At 39.2% G+C, this 20,062-nt stretch overlaps 2 protein-coding genes across 4 annotated transcripts in view; one reads left to right on the top strand and one right to left on the bottom strand.

Moving 5' to 3' along the window:
• Positions 1-14,049, top strand: part of DGLUCY (D-glutamate cyclase) — a 54,201-nt gene extending 40,152 nt beyond the window's left edge. The window contains exons 13-15 of one of the 3 annotated variants that reach the window (XR_015796935.1): positions 9,685-9,829; positions 12,924-12,980; positions 13,729-14,036. Coding sequence is in view for 1 of the 3 variants with exons in the window: in XM_088145234.1 (XP_088001360.1) it covers positions 9,685-9,708 (24 nt within the window). In the remaining 2 variants the exon portion in view is untranslated. Of the gene's footprint in view, positions 1-9,684; positions 12,887-12,923 lie in introns of those variants that run through there. The other 2 variants (XR_015796934.1, XM_088145234.1) reach the window with 2 other exon arrangements.
• On the bottom strand, positions 39-19,611 carry GPR68 (G protein-coupled receptor 68). The gene is made up of 2 exons (XM_007432963.4): positions 19,220-19,611; positions 39-2,004 (listed from the first exon to the last, which is right to left on the bottom strand). Exon 2 carries the CDS (start codon positions 1,908-1,910, stop codon positions 873-875), a length of 1,038 nt encoding a protein of 345 aa, XP_007433025.1. The 5' UTR covers positions 1,911-2,004; positions 19,220-19,611; the 3' UTR covers positions 39-872.
• Positions 19,612-20,062: the final 451 nt, after the last annotated feature.

Below are 20,062 nucleotides of genomic sequence, written 5' to 3'. Positions count from 1 at the left end.
CAAATAAAATACTATTTTTTCTTGGTTTATAAAGACAAGTTAGGGGCATTTTTCTTTTTTTCACATATCATGGTATGCTATTGTTTGTTTAAGGTAGTTTTAAATAAGTTTCAGTTGACTGAGTTCAAGTATTGGCCAGGAATAAACCACACTATCTGCGTTCATACAATATGCTGAGCTGAAACCAAATAAAGTATATAATATTTGATCACTAGGCTACTAATAATTGACCTAATCATGGCTTATTAAACCTAGTTGTGTGGGTTTGCATGACACTCCTAATCATAAACTAACCACATAAGCTGGTTTTTCACAAGATGCTGGCTAGTTTTTGCAAATACTGCCAGTGGCTTAGTACAGTGTGTGAACCAGGTAACTGCTTGTTTGTTTATTTCATACAGTAGAAGGGATCTGAAAAATTTCACACATTCTGACATACACTATTTGTTACCTTTAACACAATCATAAAAATATAATACTTTGATATCTACTTGCCAAGAGTAGACTATTTAAATCTAGAATATTATTTTTTATCCACAGAGTATGAGTCTGAATAGCTTATAAAATAAACTTCAAAGTTAGTCCATTTTACATAACTAACACATTGGAGTGAAGTTCTGAACTGAATGAAGTGTATTATTTTAAAGGAAGTAAGGAATTCCCCATGTGGAAAGAATGTCAGTATACGTAGCAGTATAGCATAGTTAACTGTATTTTTAAATTATGAACCATTTTACAGGATATAATGATTCTCATACATACATTAAGATGTAAAAAAGGGAAGTGAGCAAATCGATGCATGGAGAGTTTACATCACTATTAGTGGGAGGGGAGACTCAGTTCATATTTCTTCTATTTTATGAACGTAGAGTTCATTTAACAAATCCTGTGTTCAGATCAGCCTGTTCACTATCTTTTTTCATGGTTTCTGGAGCATTTAATGGATAGGATTCCTTGGTTTCTATTGGTATACATCTTAAGCATTTTAAACAAGAGCCTCCTATCTTGACAAAATCCTGGTAGGTATTCTCACTTGAAAAGCAATATAGTACGGGATCTGCAGCACAATTAAAAGTGGTCAACAAAAGAGAAATATGATAGATGTTAAAGATTCTGGCAGCAAATTCACAGCTCTTCTCAAATAGGCTGCGTATTAACAAAAGAACATGATATGGTCCAAAGCAAATTAAGAAAATTAAGATTGTGCTTGAAACTAGGCGTTTAATTTGAATTTTCCTCTTTTTCTGAGTGCCATGACTCTTCCGGACAATACGTAGAATTCCATAGTAAGAAAAAATAAGGAGGCAAAATGGAAATAGGAAACCAGCTGTGAAACGGTAAAAGTTTATGTTGTGTTCCCAGCTTTTTATGGGATAGTGCTCAAAGCACACTACGTGGCTCTCTGAGTCTTTACTCACTTCTCCATGTGTAAAAACCAGCCAACAAGTCAGAATTTCCTTAGTCCAGATGACAGCGCTCACCACCATAGCAGCCTTCATTGTACGACACTGGTGGAAACGAAAAGGATGCACCACTGCAAGGTAACGGTCAATGGAGATGCAGCAGAGGAAGCCCACGCTGATATAGATATTTTCATAAAGGAGGATGCCACAAATTTTACATAAGAGTTCGTTATAAGTCCAGTTGTCATGCTGCAAAACATACTGGAGCCAAAAGGGTAGAGAGAAAATGTAAAGGAGATCTGCTATGGTTAAATTGCAAAGGTATATTCCTAGTTCATTCTTGACCTTAACTTGCAAGTAGGCATAGTACAATGAGAGACAATTGGCTGGGAGTCCTACTACAAAGACAAGTATATATATCACAGGTGACAACATCTGATGTATACTATGATCAATTGTGCAGTTGAGAGTATTATTGTCCATCACCTCTTCTAGAAGGATCTCCATGTTCTGCAGTCTGCTAGCTCAGCAGTCATATTTTTATTCTGTCATTTCATTATCTCTACATTTGCTTTACATGATTATCAGTACTTGTAATCACCTGCAAGAAGAAAAAAAAGTCACAAAGCAATCCTTATTAAATCCATGAACAATAAATCAGTTTTTTTTTTCATAGTTCAGGAACACAAAGGCTGCACTCCAACACACAAAACCCCTTGAACTTAGTAACTGTGTTCCCACATCACAGTAAGCTATGGTTCATTTAACTATCAATTTTTGAATAAATGAAAGTTGATTGCTTTCAACTTGCTATGTCATAAATGAATGTACAGAGGCCACAGATGAACATACAACATGCATAATATATTTTACTTAATTAAACCTGTTTTCTCAGTTTGTGCTACAGTGAGGGACAGAGTGGTGGACTAGTACCAGAAAGACTTGAGGGTTCGCATTTATCCTTAGCCATAGTAAGCCTACCAGATCTGGGCTGCCAAGATCTGGATGATCACCAGATGGCAGCAAAAGGTTCTCTTTGCTGTCTTCTCATTAGTACTGTCTGAATTTTTGCAGTCCAGATCTGGTAGTCCTAGCCAAGAGACTCAGTGGGTGTGCCTAGATCAATTGTTCTGTCTCAACCAAGTTCAGTTATAGGATTATTGTTGTGGGGATAAAATGAAGAGAAATTTCCATACAAGCAGCCTTTGGGCAACAGAAGAAATACTACATTATTATTTATTACTTATTTATTTGATTTGTATGGCTGCCCATCTCATTTAAGTGATTCTGGGCAGCACACAACAGGTAAAAATCCAATAAAAACAAAAATTAATAGAAACTTATAAAAACTGTCCATAATCAATTTAAAAAACAAAATCACAATCAGCAGCAGGATTAATTCTACATCAGTTCAATTCAGTCATTGATAAACAGCAATAAATTATATTGGTTGTGTTTGCATGCCACATCCAACTGAACTGTAGATGACTAGTTTGTGGTTCACCGTATTATACAAACCTAGCCTGTATTGCTATATACAGTATAAGTCCATGCAATAGAGTTTACTTCTAGATAGATGTGCTATCAAATGATTTTTATTTTAAGAATGGAAAAGTCAGTTTAAAGTTAGGGCTTCATAATAAACACGGAATAGATAAGGTTACAGAGCTAGACTATTTATGCTGTTCAGTATAAATGAGGTGACAACGTTGGCTCACCTTAGAAGTTAAATAGTGTTAGCTCTGGTTGGTACTTGGATGAAGCTCTGGGAATTTCAGAGCTGTTGGTTAGACTAGGAAGTTGGGGGGGGAAAAACTTGAAAGAAGATAATGGCAAACGACTTCTATAATGGGGCCAAGAAAAGTGCATGAATGAAGTCTTTAGGAGCTGAGCTCAACTCAAGGATATCATTACCGTTTTAAAGATACCACAGAAGTACAGATACCATTGTGGAGAATATAGTTAGCTCAGGGTTGGAGCGTCAGGTTGTAAGAGTTCTCTGATCTTGGTTTTCTTTTTTCAGATGTTTCATTGCCTGCCTTGGTAATATTTTCAGTACTATGATCTTGGAGAAGTGCGGTCTGCTAGAGTTGTGGAATATACCTGTCCTACTAGCCTTGTATGTGATTGGGTGGGTTCTGTTGTTAGGTTTTGTTGTTTTCTATATAACTGACACGTCATTGTCTGGTTTTTGCTATACTGATGGGTTGCCACCTTATGTTTACAGGTAGTCCTCAATTTACGACCACAATTGGGACTGGAATTTCTGTTGCTAAGCGATGCAGTCATAAAGCAAGGCATCATGTGGCCACATAACTTAGTGATCGCAATCCCAGCAGTCCAGTTGCTGTCGTTAACCAAGAATCACAGGTTGTTAAACAAGTACCCACCCTAATCCAAGCCATTCCAGGCTTGGTCCCTCCCAGCCCTAAGCTTCAGTAAGGTGAATAGGTGGGTGGACTGCCTCCAGCTCTACCCACCTATTCCCCTCTCCCATCTCTGCCCTTCTAGCTGCCCTGTACCCTGTATTGCAGGGCAGCAAACTGCCCCAGGACCACACAGCTCCTGCAGCCCCAGGAAGCTGCAACTGCTCCCGACCAGTCCCAGCCACAGTCTCCCTCACCACCCTGCACTCCAAGACCCCTGCTGCCCTGCACTCCCCTGCCCCAGCTGACCAAAAAGCCCCTTTGCAAAAAGCTCCTGGAGTGCGGCGCACCAACACTCCCCTTTAGAACAAGCTCCTGGGTGGGGCTGGGCTGGGCTTTTGCTTTGTACTGCAAAAAAAAAAAAAAGCTGAAAGCAGCCGCTGAGCAACAGTGCACCAAAATGCCCCTTTGTGGCATGCTCCTGGGCTGGGCTGGGCTGGGCTGGGCTGGGCAGGGCAGGGCAGGGCAGGGCTTTAAAATCACAGTATTACTCCAGAGCTTCATAAACACCATACCTCAATACTGTAGTTATTTCACTTCTATGTCCTAAGCAGACTTACTTTGGAGTAATTCCCATTGCAATTGAGTGCTCTTATGAGAGAGCAGTGAGTAGTCAAGACATTAATGATGTGCCTGGGGCAAATCCAGCAGGAATCCCAGCTGCTGAGGCAGCCATTGGTGAAAGCATCTGCACTAGTTAAAGACACATCAGATAGCAATGTGGAATGTGCAAGGAATGAGCCAGGGTAAATTGGATATCAAATGGGAGATGACCAGGTTGAAAATCGACCTCCTTGGTGTCAGTGAACTACACTGGATAGACAGCAGCTATTTCCAGTCTGAGGAATTCACTATCTATTACTCAGGACATGACACAAGGAAAACAAATGGAGTGGAATTTATTACAAGCAAGAAACTTGTCCAAGCAGTGGAAAGCTTCTTGACGGTTAATGATTGCCTTAGGACCATCTGAATCTGTGCCAAACCCTTCAGAATCATGGTTGTCCAAGTCTACGCCCCAACAACTAATGCAACAGAGCTTGAAATAGAGGGTTTCTATGCCAGCATTGAAAAAACTCTGAAGCAAGTGCCCCAAAAAGACATTGTCTACATACTGGGTGATTTTAATGTAAAAGTTGGCAGCCAAGGAGAGACAGGCATCACTGGCAACTTTGGACTTGGGGAGAGGAATGATGCAGATGATAATTTGGTTCAATTTTGCCATGAAAACCATTTTTGAATCATGAATACCTGGTTCAAACAGCACAAGCGTCACTTATCCATTTAGACTTCACCAAATAAACTGCACCAAAGTCAGATCGACTATGTCCTATGTAGCCATCAATGGTCCAATTCAGTCCTCACTGTCAAAGCATATCTGGGTGCCAATTGTGGTTCAGATCATGAATTGTTGGTGGCTAAGATCAGAGCTAAATTATGCAACATCAAAAAGACAGCACCACCAAAGAAGTTTCACATCACCCAAATCCCTTCCATGTATGTAACTGAGGTGAAAAATAGGCTTAAACTGAGAAGATACCTGATGAACTGTGGCAAAAAACTCAGCCGGCCATCATTGAAACAGCAATTGAACACATACCATACAAGAAGCCAGAGAAGAAGTGCAAGTGGCTCTCAGATGAAACCATCAGAATAGCCGAGCAAAGAAAAGCAGCCAAAGCAGCAGGCAAATGGGAGGAAGCAAAGAGATTGAAGATTTGCAGATTTTCAAAGAGCAGCAAGGAAAGACAACAAAGTTTATTGGGACCAGTTTTGCAAGCAGCTAGAAGAGGACTGCACGAAGGGCCACATCAGGAATGCTTTTGCACAAGTCAAAAGGATTGACTTTTTAAACAAAGACAAGCAAGAGAAAGAACTGTCTGACCAACAAGGTGTTAAGAACAGATGGTGAGAATATACAGAAGAGCTGTATGCCAGCAACAAAGAGGCCCAGCCTCCTCAGAATGATTAGGAAAGGGTAGCAGAAATAGAACCAGCCATCCTTCAGGAAGAAGCCATGTGGGCAATGAGCCAGCTGTCAAACAACAAGGCCCCAGGTGTTGATACCATCCTCACAGAATTGCTGAGGCCTGTACCACCCACAATCATCACAGCCTTGTGCCAGAAAATTTGGGAAATGAATACATGGTGATAGGATCAGAAATGATTAGTGTTTATCCCATTGCCAAAAAAGGGCGACTCCAAGGATTGCTTCAATTACCGCACAATTGCCCTCATCCTTCACATTAGCAAGGTTCTCTTTAAGATCATACAACAACTTCTAGCACTGACCATCAAAAGGGAATTACCAGATGTTCAAGCTGCCTTCAGAAGGGGTTGTGGCACTCATGACCATATTGCAAATCTATGCTGGATGATGGAAAAATCTCAAGAATATCAAAATATCTACATCTTCTTTATTGACTACAAGAAAGCATTTGATTGTGTTGATCATGATAAGCTAGGGAGAGCCCTAGAAGACCTAAGGGTGCCAACACATCTGGTCAAGTTGATGCAGTTACTGTACACAAATCAGGAAACCACTGTGCAAACACCATATGGACATACTGATTGTTCAAGATAGAGAAAGGAGTATGGCAAGGTTGCATTCTTTATTCAACCTATATGCTGAAGTAATCATGAGGAAACTGGAACTTGAAGAATCAAAAACTGGAGTAAAGATTTGAGGAAGGAACATCAGCAGTCTTTGATTTGCTGATGACACAACTGTCCTCTCAGAAACCAAAGAAAGCCTGAAACATCTGATCAAAAGGATTACAGAAGAAAGCAAGAAATTTTACCTCTTTCTGAACGTCAAAAAGACCAAGCTCATGACGACTGCAAGGAATGGTAATGTCAAAATAACTATTGATGGTGAAAAGATTGAATGCATGCAAGAATTCACTTTCCTAGGATTGCAGATTGATCAAAGCAGTGAATGCAGTCCAGAAATAAAGTATTGAATCACATTGGGTCGCACAGCAATGATGAGCATGAAGTGAGTATGGAAAAGCAAGGACGTCAGCCTGGCAACTAAATGCAGATTAGTCTGCATTATCATATTTCCCATAGCTACTTATGGTTGCAAAAGTTGGACCATGAAAAAACTAGACAAGAAGAAAATTGACTTGTTCAAGGTATGGTGCTGGAGAAGACTCCTGCACATTCCTTGGTTAGCAAAGGTGACAAACAAGCAAATACTGAAGCATATAAAACCAGACATATTGCTGGAGGGCAAAATCACAAAATTCCGCCTTATTTCAGCCACGTCATGCAATCAAACTCATTGGAAAAGCTTGGAATGGTCAGCAGTAAAAGGAAATGGGGCCGCCAAAAATCATGGTGGCTAAGCACCATCAAAGCCGACACCAGCCAGAGCATAAAACAACTAAAAGAAGCCATACAAGGTCGGAAAATGTGAAGAGAGCTAGTCCGTAGAATCGCTGAGAATCAGACACAATTGAGCAGATAGCGTCATCTTCATCATGAGTGAGCACAAATGTTTTATAAGCCTCATAACAATTCTGCAGAACAGAATTCTTCAACTTGGCTTAGATGGAGGATGATGGTAGTTGCAATCCAACACATCAGGCAAACATCAAGTTGGGGAAGGTTGTTATATGATGACATTATTTCTAACGTTAAAAAAATATGTGTTATTTGGGCTTACAATATGCTTTACATACTTTTTAAAGTGCTGTTTTGATAACTGTACACTATGTTTTGCTAATGAAGAAACTGAACAAAACTGCCTCCCTGGGGGACTCTTCCCCAGTGTGGTATTCTGATGTGGAGTTCAGCTACAATAATTTCTAGCTAGCATGACCAATGGTATGTGAAGGGCACTAGGTTGTAGAAAACTGTTCCAAGACCTCCAGAACAACTTGTTTTGAAATATATAGTATATGCTTAGCATGGTTGAGCCAGTAGTGTGAAAGACTGGAGGTCTCACATCTCTCCCCAGAAGACCTCTGAGTCTACATAACCTGGCCTTGCTTCCTTGTCTTTGGGTAGCAACTTAATAGTTCCTGCTATTGCCACCTATCTTCCAAGAAATAACTCTTGTGGAATCCTCCCCTAACCCTGCTGTGTGGGAGAGATAGGGTCCTTGTGACCTGTGTTGTTTTACTCACATGGAAAGGTAAACATTAGGGAAATAATAGCAATTTCTGTAGTTGACCCTAGGCTGTAGCATACACGTGTCTGGCTAAAGTTTGAGACCTTCCTTCTCCTTTTGGATATCAATTAATCTCATAAGAGATGAAAACAATCAAACTTTTTTTTTAAAAAAAGAAACACTGAGATATTGTAAGATTACAGAAATGCATACAATGTTTTTGTCAAATACAAGATAGTGGCAGTTCCAATAATTAGTGAGCTAGAGTACAATCTCTGCTTCCAAATTAGATTTTAGTTTACAAGAAGTTAAAAAAAAGAAAATCTTCTGGAAATCAGTCTGAAATTTCACAGAATGTCCTACTTGTACAGAGTATCAGGAACAAGAGACAGTAAGACTTAAGACGAAGTTAAAACTTAATGCAGTTTCTAAATAAACAACTACCTATGCCTTAGAGCAAACCTGAATTTGAAAGCAAAGTCCTCTGCTTCTTTTCCTTGGACCTGCCCTGACCTCTTGGCAGTAATTCCAACTAATTACCAGAGCTGTTGGGGAGACAGAACACCCCACTTGTTTTCCCAGCTCAAATACAGCTACATTTTGCTCTGTTTCCCCAGAGTTCTACCTTTGTTGTCCTTTAAAAGAACAAAACTCTTTCCCTTCCTAGGAGGGGAGGGGTTGAGGGAATCTCCTGAGCATATGTGCGAAAGCCGATACCTGGGCGAAGACGTACATCCAGACTCAGACCCTGTCTGGCATTTACACTGGCAGGGGGGCTTCAATATTCACAATACACCTTTGCCTGGTTTAGCCTCTAACCAGATTTCAATTTGATAGTTAGGACAAATATTTTGACTGAAATCACATGTCTTGATTCACCTGCAATGGTTGTGTCCTAGAAAAGAGAAAGGACTGAAGAGTGTGAAGAAGAGACAACTTTTTTGCCTTCAGTGTTTCATTTTCAATTTCCCAAATGCTGTTTCCCTTAAACTTTCTACAGTTTATAAAAAAAAAAAACCTTTTCAGACACATGAACAACTGTATAGTTGGCATATGAATACTGCATTGCACAGCAATAATATATTAGTAAGCAACCATGGATATATTCTGAAAATTACCATTTTAAACAGGACTGAAATATTTAAATGAGACATAAACAATAGGCTAATTACTCATCAGTGCACAATTCCCCCCTTAAATAGGGCATACTATTACTCATTACATCAAGAAGAGGACTGAATTTATTTACACTTGGAATTTCCCTGTCTGCTTGGCTTCCTGTTACCAAAGAGCACCATAATTCATATGAAAGTTATAGCTATAATTTGTAAAACAGCTTTTTCACCTAAAGGATCTAGGAACATTACATACTTAGGATACAGTTCAGTATTAATTATTCCATTAATAATTCCTTTCTTTTTCCTTTTTATCAGTCAGAATAGCTAATTCTTGAATAGAGCCAAAACAAATTTCCTATTAAATCAAAAATATGCAATTCATATCTATCAAAGTTTAATGTAAATGCTCCTATTGATTGTAACTGACTGGCTTACAATTAAAACCGTGCTAATTATAATATTTCAGGGACTCTGTGGCATGATACCACATAAATAAAATTATGAGGATCACCAAACCAAATAAAAAGATTGTGAACAACAATACCATACATCCTTTTCATGCAGAAGACACCAAGTTTAATTTCTGACTTATCTACGAAAGCTTTTTTTTTTTAATCTAGAGAGGTGCTTCAGGTCTTTATTGATGCTCCTGGGGAATATGGACCAGTGGACTGGCACAGTCTAAGGCATTTTTGTATGATCCTAAAGGGCAGATGCTGGAAACAAATCTAAGCGCAATGACAAAGAAAGGAAGGATCTATTCAGGTAAACAGCTTTTTAATCAATTGACTCATCACTAGGAGTTAACAATGGAAATCATGTAAACCAAGGACCTAGTTGCTATATAGCTAGAGTTCTAGCTGACCTGTCACTATGACCCACTTAACCTCACAAGTTGTTGTAAAAATGAGAGACAGAGAAATAAACTTATACCCTTAGCTATTAAATATATTATTTTGTTCACTCTTCCCTCAAGCCTGTTGTTGATTTCCCCAAATAAGAGTTTTATTTGAATATAAAGAAAGGCTTATATTATATATATACAAGTTATTTTAAACAAAACCAGAACGTTACCAGGCACAGGCTCAAACCCTGACTGCTGTACTCCCAACATGCAATTAAATAACCAATGTTAAACAGGAAACCAACTAAAAAGAGAACTGAACTCCAGCCAACAACAGCTGAACCACCTCAGCAGAGAGAATAGGAACAAGTTACCTCACACCAAACTTATTTTAATATAAGCAGCTTGGAAATTACACAAGCAAATTATACAACAGAGAAAGCACAATACAGATATGAGAGAAACAACTCAGATCAGCACTGCAAGATATGTAAAATGTCAGGACTATAAGTTATGCAAATATTTCAAGCATCTAAACATTTTGTAGCAGAAATTATACAGACATATTATTAGTTCGTGTCCATTTTTCAATATTCATACATAATATTTGGCATCTTTTTTGAAGGTCTCAGGCAGTAAAGTCTCAGGCATTGATGAGCAGATTGGGGCAGATCTGCGCTTTCTGCTTGGCCCATCACAGTACAGGCCTCTCATTGCTTTGTGGGTGCAGGAATGGATGACATTGCCCCCCTCCCAGTCCCAGCCCACTGCAAATGTACTCCACACCTGTGTTTTCCAGCTTCATTTAAAAGCTGTTGCTTTCTGCCCCAAGTCATCTTAAGTCCTTCAGAGCAGATGAAAAACCAGCACTTTGTTTCATTCTAGTAGCAGCCCCAGATCCTATTGGCTGTGGTGGCTGGCACGCCCTCCCTCCCCTCCAGTGGTTGGTTGTTGCCTTGGACAGCCATTTTGTCCTCTGTTGCCAGGCTGCTTTGTTCTCTGCTGGTTGATAGTTGTTCTTTTTTGTAATCTTATGGTTGATCCAGCAATGGCCCATTAAGTCAACAAACCTTCCTCAATGGGAGAAGTGCAGGCTCCATTCGGCCCTCACATCTGCCAGTGGACACCTTTTCAGTTTCTGCCCAGCTGAAGCATGCTCCCCTTGCTTTCTCACCCCCTGCAAAACTTCCCTTTCCTTTATTCTTTAAAACATATTTAAGTAAAAAGGTAGGAATGTTGCTACTTCATTTTTATGAAGCTGAATTATCAGTCCTTGTTTCCATGGACCTTCAGAGCAAGGAACAGGGGGTTCCCCTTTCATTGCTTTGATTATTGTAGCATCAAAGCAACAATAAGGGGACAAAAAAAAAAAGGAAAGGGTCTGCTTTAGTGTCAAAGGCTATAATAGGGGACAGTGGTGTATAGGCATCCATGTGTGCAAACATCTGGAAAAGCAAAGGAAAGGTCCAGAGACTACTGAGGAAGGAACAACCCCTAAGAGAAAAAGGCACGCACTGGGAGACCGGCCCACACAGGAGGCAGCCAGAGAAGTTGATCTTCCTTGCACAGATGGGAAAGGCAAGAGGCAAGGGAAGGCCAGCCAAGTCTTGTGGTGGCCATAGTCCAAACTGAGCACCAGGCTGACCCTGTTGCGAACCCACTGCAATCCGGACTGGAATTTCAGAAGTTGGCTTATGAAACCACTGTGAGCACAGCATGGGAGACAAGCAACTTAGGGTGCAGTGGTTTGCCCTTAGAAACCATTAGTGTTTTCTCCAGAAATTAAAACGATATTGTTAGTCCTTCCCCAACCAAAACTGCAATTTTTCTACCCACAAGGGCAATACTTTTGTGTGGTTTTCTGCAATAAAGTTATCTATTTTTGGCACTATCAAGTGTACCCATAAATTACTTGATATTAGGAAGATTTTTTTTCTAGCATTGCTTAACAACTAAATTACTCCTGTGTCTTATTCCTCTTCTCTTACAGTTGTTTTTAAAAAGCGTAGGCACCTCTGACCAAATTGTATGTTTCAATTAATCCATAAGTGAACAGAAAATGACACAACCTCTACATGGTGCAAAGTTAAACATGATATCTTTCTGTAAATTTGAATACATTCTTATTTATGTGCTGTGCAGTTGTTTGCAGCTTCAAAATAAGAAAACAGTGAATATCAGATACTCTTTCAGCCCCTTTCTTCATTTTTTTTAAAAAATGTCCTTTTTGTTTCTCAGTTTATCAGAGAGCTCTTGGTGCAACCACACCAGTTTCATCAGGTGTCTCCCATTTTTTTTCTCTTTGGTATTTATTGTGTTTGGACCTATCTCATTTTTCAGAATTTTGTAGCTCTCGTGAACTGTTTTGCTGATCACAATTTCCATCCATGGAATCCTTCCTACTTTTTCCCTTTGCTTGTTGAAGTCAGCTCTCTCAAAACCTAGAACACTAATCTGGCTATTTTCAGTTCTCCTACCTCCAATATGGTAAATTCTAGGATTACATGGTCACTCTCTCCCAAGGTCCCTACACTTCCACTTCTTTAACTACTTACTCCCTGTTAGTAAGTATTAAATCTAATATAGCTGATCCTGTAGTTCTTTTCTCCACTTTTTGAAAAACATGAAAAAAAATCACTGATTACTGACTTGCATAAAATATGATACAAGTAAGACAGAATGCAAGTGTGACGAGTTATACTCCAGCAAAGCCACCTGGCATCATGTACTGTGCATAAAGTTTTGAGTAAATCATCAGCTATGGGCTAGTTTACACAAATGTCATCTTTAATTTGAACTCATTCTGTGCCTAAATCTTAGTGATGGGCAGCTTAAGCACATGTGTTGACTGTGCCTTTATGTTCAAAACAGGATGGAACAATTTATGCCATTTTTAACCTGTCATGTGAAGATGAATTCATCAATATAAATTCCCCTTGGTTTGTTTACTCTGGATTGAAATGCTATTGTGTTGCTCAACTCAATAATTTCCTCTGTTTGGTTCCATTCTTACAGATATAACACTGCTGGCAATTTGCAACATGAACCATGGATTATATCCAGATATAGCTGGTTAGTAAACACACAAAAAGAAAGCTCTGTAAGCACACACCACCTGCTAATTCTGCCTCAACAAATAGGGCTGGGACTGCAGCTGCTCAAGAGGTAGAGCATGTTAGCTCTCACTATAGGAAAGAATTGTTATTGTGTTTGTCCATACAATCCTTCAGGAAGGACTTGGTTTTATTCCCATTTTACCAATGAGGAACTGAGCCTGGACTGCCTTGTCAATACATGCAGTCTGTTCAGAAAAATGATGTATTTACTTTTGATGGCAGCAAGCTACCTGCTGGTAGTAGACACTAGGATTAAATGTCAGGAAGGATGGGTAGTCAATCAGTCATCCTGGTTCAACTCGGACTTTGGCAGAGGAAACCTTTGATCAAGGAGAGAAGATGCAGGAAGAAATGAATGCAGTGAAACTGGTACTAGCACAAAAGTCTGAAAACAGTGTAATAAAGTTTAAAATGGTATAGCTTTGGAACAATCTATAGATCGATCAGACAGATATACAGTAGGTAGGAAGGAGAGCAAAACACGTTGGATTTCTAAGCTTCTTAAAAATATTTTATTTTTTCAAATAATCTGTATTTTAAATTCTGCAAGGAAATGGACTGGTGGTCAGTGAAATTCTTTAAGCATGGGAATAATTGTTTAATTATTTTCAAAGGCAGCTCAGAGGAGTGTGTGTTGCCTACTCCATGGGACATAACTAATGTACTGTATCTGCCACCATGTATTGTATTTCCATGTTTGCTAGGCTCAACACAGAAGTGGTAATATGAGTTTGGAAGCAAAAACCAGCAGACAGACCCTCCCTCAAACCATTTCCTTAATCACCTTGAGATTCAACTTGCCTTGAATGAGATCTTATCTAAAACAACGGCATCACCAGGTCTTTTCTCTGACTGATTTTCCTACTTGCCAGTACAATTTACAAATGACAGTGTCTTTTGTAAACCTTTAAATAACCTATGAAGAATTTCTAATGTATGAGTTGTGTAGTGCCTTTGTTCCAAAGGATACATTGCAGAACAAACATATTTTTTGATATTCATTCACAATAAACATTTTTTAATATAGTGTGAAATTTCAAATTCAGCAAAACCTTGAATGGCTTAGATCTTTGGAGATAGAAATTTATGTAATGGAAACTTCTGCACTAATCTCTGTGTGCACGCACATATGCATGTATATATGTGTGTACTTCCTTCCTGCTAAACCTTTAAGGTCACTACCTTTTACAGCCTCAAAACTGTATACTGTTTCAGAAGAACTGAGTGTGCAGTTACATTGACTAATCCTGTAAGTTACTCAGAAGTGTAAGAGCATAGCAAGAACTCTCTTGGCCACACCAAAGGACTTTCAACTGCTGCTTTCTGTTTCTTCCAGATCACCTACAGGCAAAACCAGTATTCAGTCAGATATCTGCCTCCAATTCTGGAATTTTCCTATAGCTATTATGAATAGTATCAATTGCTTCTATTACTCTCATTCTTTGCAAAGCAATCCTGTTAGGGCAGTACAGTATTTTAGCATGAAAAGTGCACATTCTCCTCCAAGTTTGAGATACAGTGGCATGAAGATATGATCCATGTCATACGAAGACAAAAGTTGCACATAGTTGATTTTTAAAGAGAAATACATCATCTTGCTCTTTTTCTGGTACAATGTGCCTCTTTTCCTTCCCCTCAAAACACACACAGGAAACCCAGATGCCTGGAAAAAACAGACCCTACTCATAATCATAATTATGATTCATTAGAGGTACCATAATAATTTATACCAATCTTTTTCCAGATGCCTTTGTAAACAATACTTTTATGTGCTAGGTTTATATCCAGCCTTTCCTTTTGAAACTCAATATATTCTACACTGGATTCTTTCTACTTTTTCCTCACAACAACCCTGTGCAATAGGTTGAGCTGAAAGATTGTGACTGGTCCAAAGTCATGCAGTGAGTTTTCCTGGCTAAGGGCAGACTTGAATCTGGGCCTCCCAGGTCCTATTCCAGTATCTTAACCACCATACCACACTGGTTTTCAGTGTGATGCAGTGGTTCATGTCCGAGAAAAGCAAATGCCAGACCGGTTGAGTTCTCTTTTCTGTAGGTTCTCTGAGAAAGCATATTGATTTATTTATTGGATTTTTATGCCAATGCAATCATGTGACTCTTTGTTCCCTGCTTTTTTTTTTTAATTGAACACCTTGAAGAAAATATATAAACAATTACAAGAGAGAACATGAAAAAAGAATGAAAGGTTATAATACAGATGGATAAACCAGGGGTTTTAAAATTTCAAGGAGATTATAGCTTTCTAAAATATTGTTAATTTGTTATGAATAATTTTGTGTGTGTGTGTGTGTGTGTGTGTGTGTATATATATCAGGTTAAGGGACTAAGAATCACTACTGAATTTAATCATGTGACTCTCAGTGATGTACATTAAAACATCCACAAAAAATACACATAAAATTTAAAATAATTCAACCAAGGTTAAACTAAAACAGAGCAACACATTATTATGTAAAATATCAGTTGAGTTATTCAACTAATTACAAGTTCCCGGGAAAAGCTCCATTCTAACATGCTTCCAGAATGCTAACAAGGTCAGGATGAGCTAGGGGAGAACATTCCATAATGTGAAGTCCATCACAGAGAAGCAACCCTTCTGGACTGAGCCCCCGTAATGTTCCAAGAAGGGTGGGGTTAAAATGCTGTGATCACTGCAGATTAATGATATGATAGGAAGAACATTGATGCTTTTGAACTTTGGTGTTGGAGAAGACTCCTGAGAATTCCATGGGCAGTCAAGAAAACAAACAAATGGATCATCAAACAAATCAGTGGCATGGTAGAAATCTTTCTCTTTACCAAGAAGAGGGTTTTTGTTCTGTAACACCACAGGTAAGTTGGAAGCCAGAAGTCTTTCCACAAAACTTTTGACCTTTATGATGTATTTGGTTTATACTACACATTCTTGACTTTGCATTGCACTATTTTACCCCTAAAGATATTTCCTGAATATTGCTGGGAATGGATTATCTTGAAAGTATTTATACTTTAGTATTTGCTAAGGCTTTGCTAAGCATTCAGAAGAACTGCTTCACAATGTGTATGAAGTACCCAGACTATCTCCTCATGAGCATGGATGTACAGTTACTTAATTTTGCTGGGAAGAAAGAGACTACACCTCTTCCAGTTGTTTTACACACTCATAGTATTTAGCTTTTAAAAGAACAAGGCTTCTCCTTCAATAGGGTCAATACCCTTGAAGCTATCTCCCACTTTAATGAAACAACCTTGTTACCCTAAGCTTTGGAAGACCGGCACTGTGCCATCCTTAGTAGGACCGAAAGAACAAGGACAGCTGCTAAACTTTGCATTGCTGGACAGCTCCTCCATTTCTTAATGTTGTTTCATATTTTCTCATGCAACACTTCCAGGAAAATATTTAACCATACTTATGATGATAAGAAAATATCCACCAATGGATTGTTGGTTTTGTGTCACTGGAAATTAGTTCCTTAGAGAATTAAAATTGGTGACTAATCAGAAAATGACTAACCTTTAAAAGCTCTTTAATAGAGCTCACGCAAAAGTAAACAGAAAATCCATTTGCATTTAGTAGAAATTGTGCAAAAGTCAGTGAGAGGCCCAAAGATGTATCCCAGTATCTGCAGGGAGACAGAGACTTATGAAATAAAACATTTTCTTCAGGAAAGCAAAACCAACGAACATTAAAATGCTGCCAAAACAGCTGGTCAAGTCTTCAATTCATAGTAGCACCATTTGCTGTTGAGTAGTAGCTTAAGTTAAAGAAGAGGAGCCTATAGGAGACCCAGTTTCATTAAAAATATTTTAAATGGAGAGACAGGATTTTTTAAAGATGCTGGGGGAAAGGAACTTCAATAGGTAAAGGAACAGATTCATCTGTTTTATGACAACAGACCCTCTATCTGCATTCTGAGTATCTCAGTTTAAGTTGCCAAGATCTTGTACCTGCACAGAGACTTTATAGTGAGACAGTTACCCCTGGCTTCACTCACAGAGGATCCCATCCAAAGTAGTGTTCAGCATTTGAAATGATCAGGTGGGTTGATACCTTTTATTCAAGGCAGCAATTCTGATCAATTAAAACATTTTTGTATTTTGGATGTCCCATACACTGCTGTTTGTCAGCCACTGACCTCAGTGGACCACAAACATTAGCTGGCAGGGCGGGGATTACATTGCCATAGGATGCTGTGTGAAAAAAAAGTGGGGAGGGGTCAGATGAACTCTTCAGAGTTTTTGGAAGGCCCCTGCATCTGTGCTAGCAATGGGTGTCTTCTGTATTGTTCTAAAAGGATTTTTATTTATTGCAGGATTTTTTTAGCACCCAAACCAGATTCTGTTATCCTCAACATGCTAATTGTGTATGACATTAGCTGTGGCAAACAGTGTATGCATACCTTTAACTGCCATGCAATCCCTATGAATCTGCTGTCTTGTGGCATGCATATACATGTTATGCATGTATATAAGGGGTTATAAGGGGTTAAACATTAAAAATTCACATGCAGAAAGTTGGCATTATTTCCATGCTATTTCCTACACGCAAGCATTTGTCTTCTAGGAAATGTGTCACATCATTTCTTAGGAGATGAAAACAATGGGAAGTTTTAAGTTGAAAGGCTAGGCATGGCTTAAAACTATATATAGCATATAATATTGAGTTGGCAAGCATTTGTTCCAGTCCAATGGAACAAACTGCAAATAAACAGCCACTTCATTTCCCACGTGGGTGTTGTGGTGAAGAGAGGAGTTGTATAGAAAAAGACTTAGCAAATGGACCTAGGAAGGACTGTGCAGCCGCACAGTGATATCTACAGCCCAGGCAAAACAGACATCCATTACTGACACACATTTTAGATCAGATGTGTGAACAGTGACGGTGACAAAGCCCAGCTCTGGCTCTCCCTCAAGATTTAAAATGGACATAAATATTGAATTTGCATGTACATTCACACACACAGAGTCCATCCACCGGATTGTGCTACTTTTATCAGTTCGACAAAAAAAATAAAAATAAAAATAATAAGAGAGGAAGATAGCTGTAGTCTTGCCTATGTAATATTAAAAGGGGGGCAGGAGCATTCAGGTAGACAGAAGTATTGGCTGGAGCCTAGTATCTGAACTAATACTTTGCTGCTATCAGCAAAAATAATTTTTCTGCCCTAAAGATCTCTTGATCCAAATCATCTGCTCAATGCCAGATTTAAGCACTACAACTCTGATCCAATCTCTGCTTAAATAGCTCCAGGGAGCCCATCATCTTCTGTCTGTTCTGCTGCAGAACAGACTCACCATTAGCCACAATTGACTTCCTAACATGCTTGACCTTTCATTGGTGGAGAGAATATCTTTTGGCTTCCTTAAGTCTCTCCCAACTGTGTCTCCTTCTATCGCTCTGTCGATGCTATGTCTGAGATGCTGGGGAATGAGGCACAGTTGCTGCCTAACCTCAGACACCTATCCTAAGGTTTGGTAAAGGTCTATGCACGTTTTTCCAAAGCAGCTCAGCTCCTCTTGAATTCTGAATTTCTAACACGCCAGATGCCTTGCTTACTCACTTCATTCGCATCCTGCCTTTCTGTTCAATCTCAGCTTTCAAAGTGGCTTATTTTTAAAACCAGAAATGAACAAAATAAAGTGTCAAATATATGCAATATAAACAAAACAATCAAAACACAAAAAGTAACACTTAAAGACCCACTTTCCTCTGAGGTTGAACTAGACTTGTACCATTAGGAATGTCTGTTTGCCTCAGAATATAACACTCTAAGTAGCTTAGCAGCAAATACTCTCCCCTATTCATTCTCTTCTAAATAAGGGCTTTAGAACGTTCTCCTGTCTATGTCTACTCATAGCCAAGTTTCATTCAGTTTAAAGGGGATCTATCCAAGTAGGTATGCATAAGATTGCATTACAGTATTCATCCATTTAAATACTTTGGCTGTCCACCATTTCAGTTCAAATAAGGAACAAAAACCCAGCTGAGTTATTTCAAAAGAAGCTCTGTTTGCTCTTTTAGGAGTCAATAATACATTCACGGGTGCTGTTTTTAATCCCAACCATTTCCAACCTCTTAAAAGATGCTCAGAAATCAAGATGTCATTATTTAGAGAGACCCACACCTACATAGCATAGAGCTGCTGCTGCTGCTGCCCAATTCTCATAGCTGCTTCTTAAATGAATTGATGCTCACCTAGAGAAAAGCGCTGACTTCTCTGGGAGTGGTGAAAGTTCCCGTGCCTGTGGAATGGAGCTTCTGCTTTGAAGTTTGAGTGAGGCTTGTCTGACTAACCTCCTCCCAAAGTAGAGCTGTCAGAGACTGAGCAGGAGGAGGAGGAGCAGCAGCAGATCAGCTGCTTTTCTTGTCAGTACCACATTGCAACCTCCCCCAGCCTGGTGTCCTCCAGATGCACTGGAGGTAATTCCCCTAGATGCTGCTGAGCATTCTCTTTGGCCATCATTTGAGGGCCTCTTAATGGTACAGAGAGGCCAAAAAGCCAAATGTTAATCTGAAACTCTTTCTCCACACACACACACAGACACCCTTCTCACAGCATCCTAGGTAACGTATTCCACCCACCCTGGCTTTCTTCATTATCAGTCTCAACTTATAGATTGCCCTCTTAACTACAAGTCAGTACATCTCCTTTCTGGAATCCTCTCCTTTTGATTTTCAGAAAGTGCCTCTGACGTGTTGCGCAGGCACCAGTTGAAAAGCCCACCTAGCTTCTTTCTCCCTCTTCCTAATTTTCATTTTATACCAAATGGTTGCAGTTTACTATAAATGTATTGTAGTTTAAACGATATTTTTCTTTTAAATATAGTTACTGTTTCCAAAATGTTTTTAACCCTAGAATGTTTACCTATTTATTATATAAATACATAAGGGGGGCCTGGGACAATAGCTGCAAAAATAACCTACATGCACTGACAGGTCCTTTTCTCTACTAATGGGCCTAACCATGTTTTAAAGGCAACAACCATCCCCACATGCTTTTTGGGATTGATTTATGGGAGGAAGACCCTCCTGCTTAGT

This window comes from Python bivittatus, unplaced genomic scaffold (assembly GCF_059951505.1).
Source record: "Python bivittatus isolate LINGU-HERP-01145 unplaced genomic scaffold, Pbiv_v1 ctg000480_np1212, whole genome shotgun sequence".
NCBI lineage: Eukaryota > Metazoa > Chordata > Lepidosauria > Squamata > Pythonidae > Python > Python bivittatus.
Note: the sequence above shows the minus strand (reverse complement) of the source record. Positions and strands in the feature narration are given on the sequence as shown.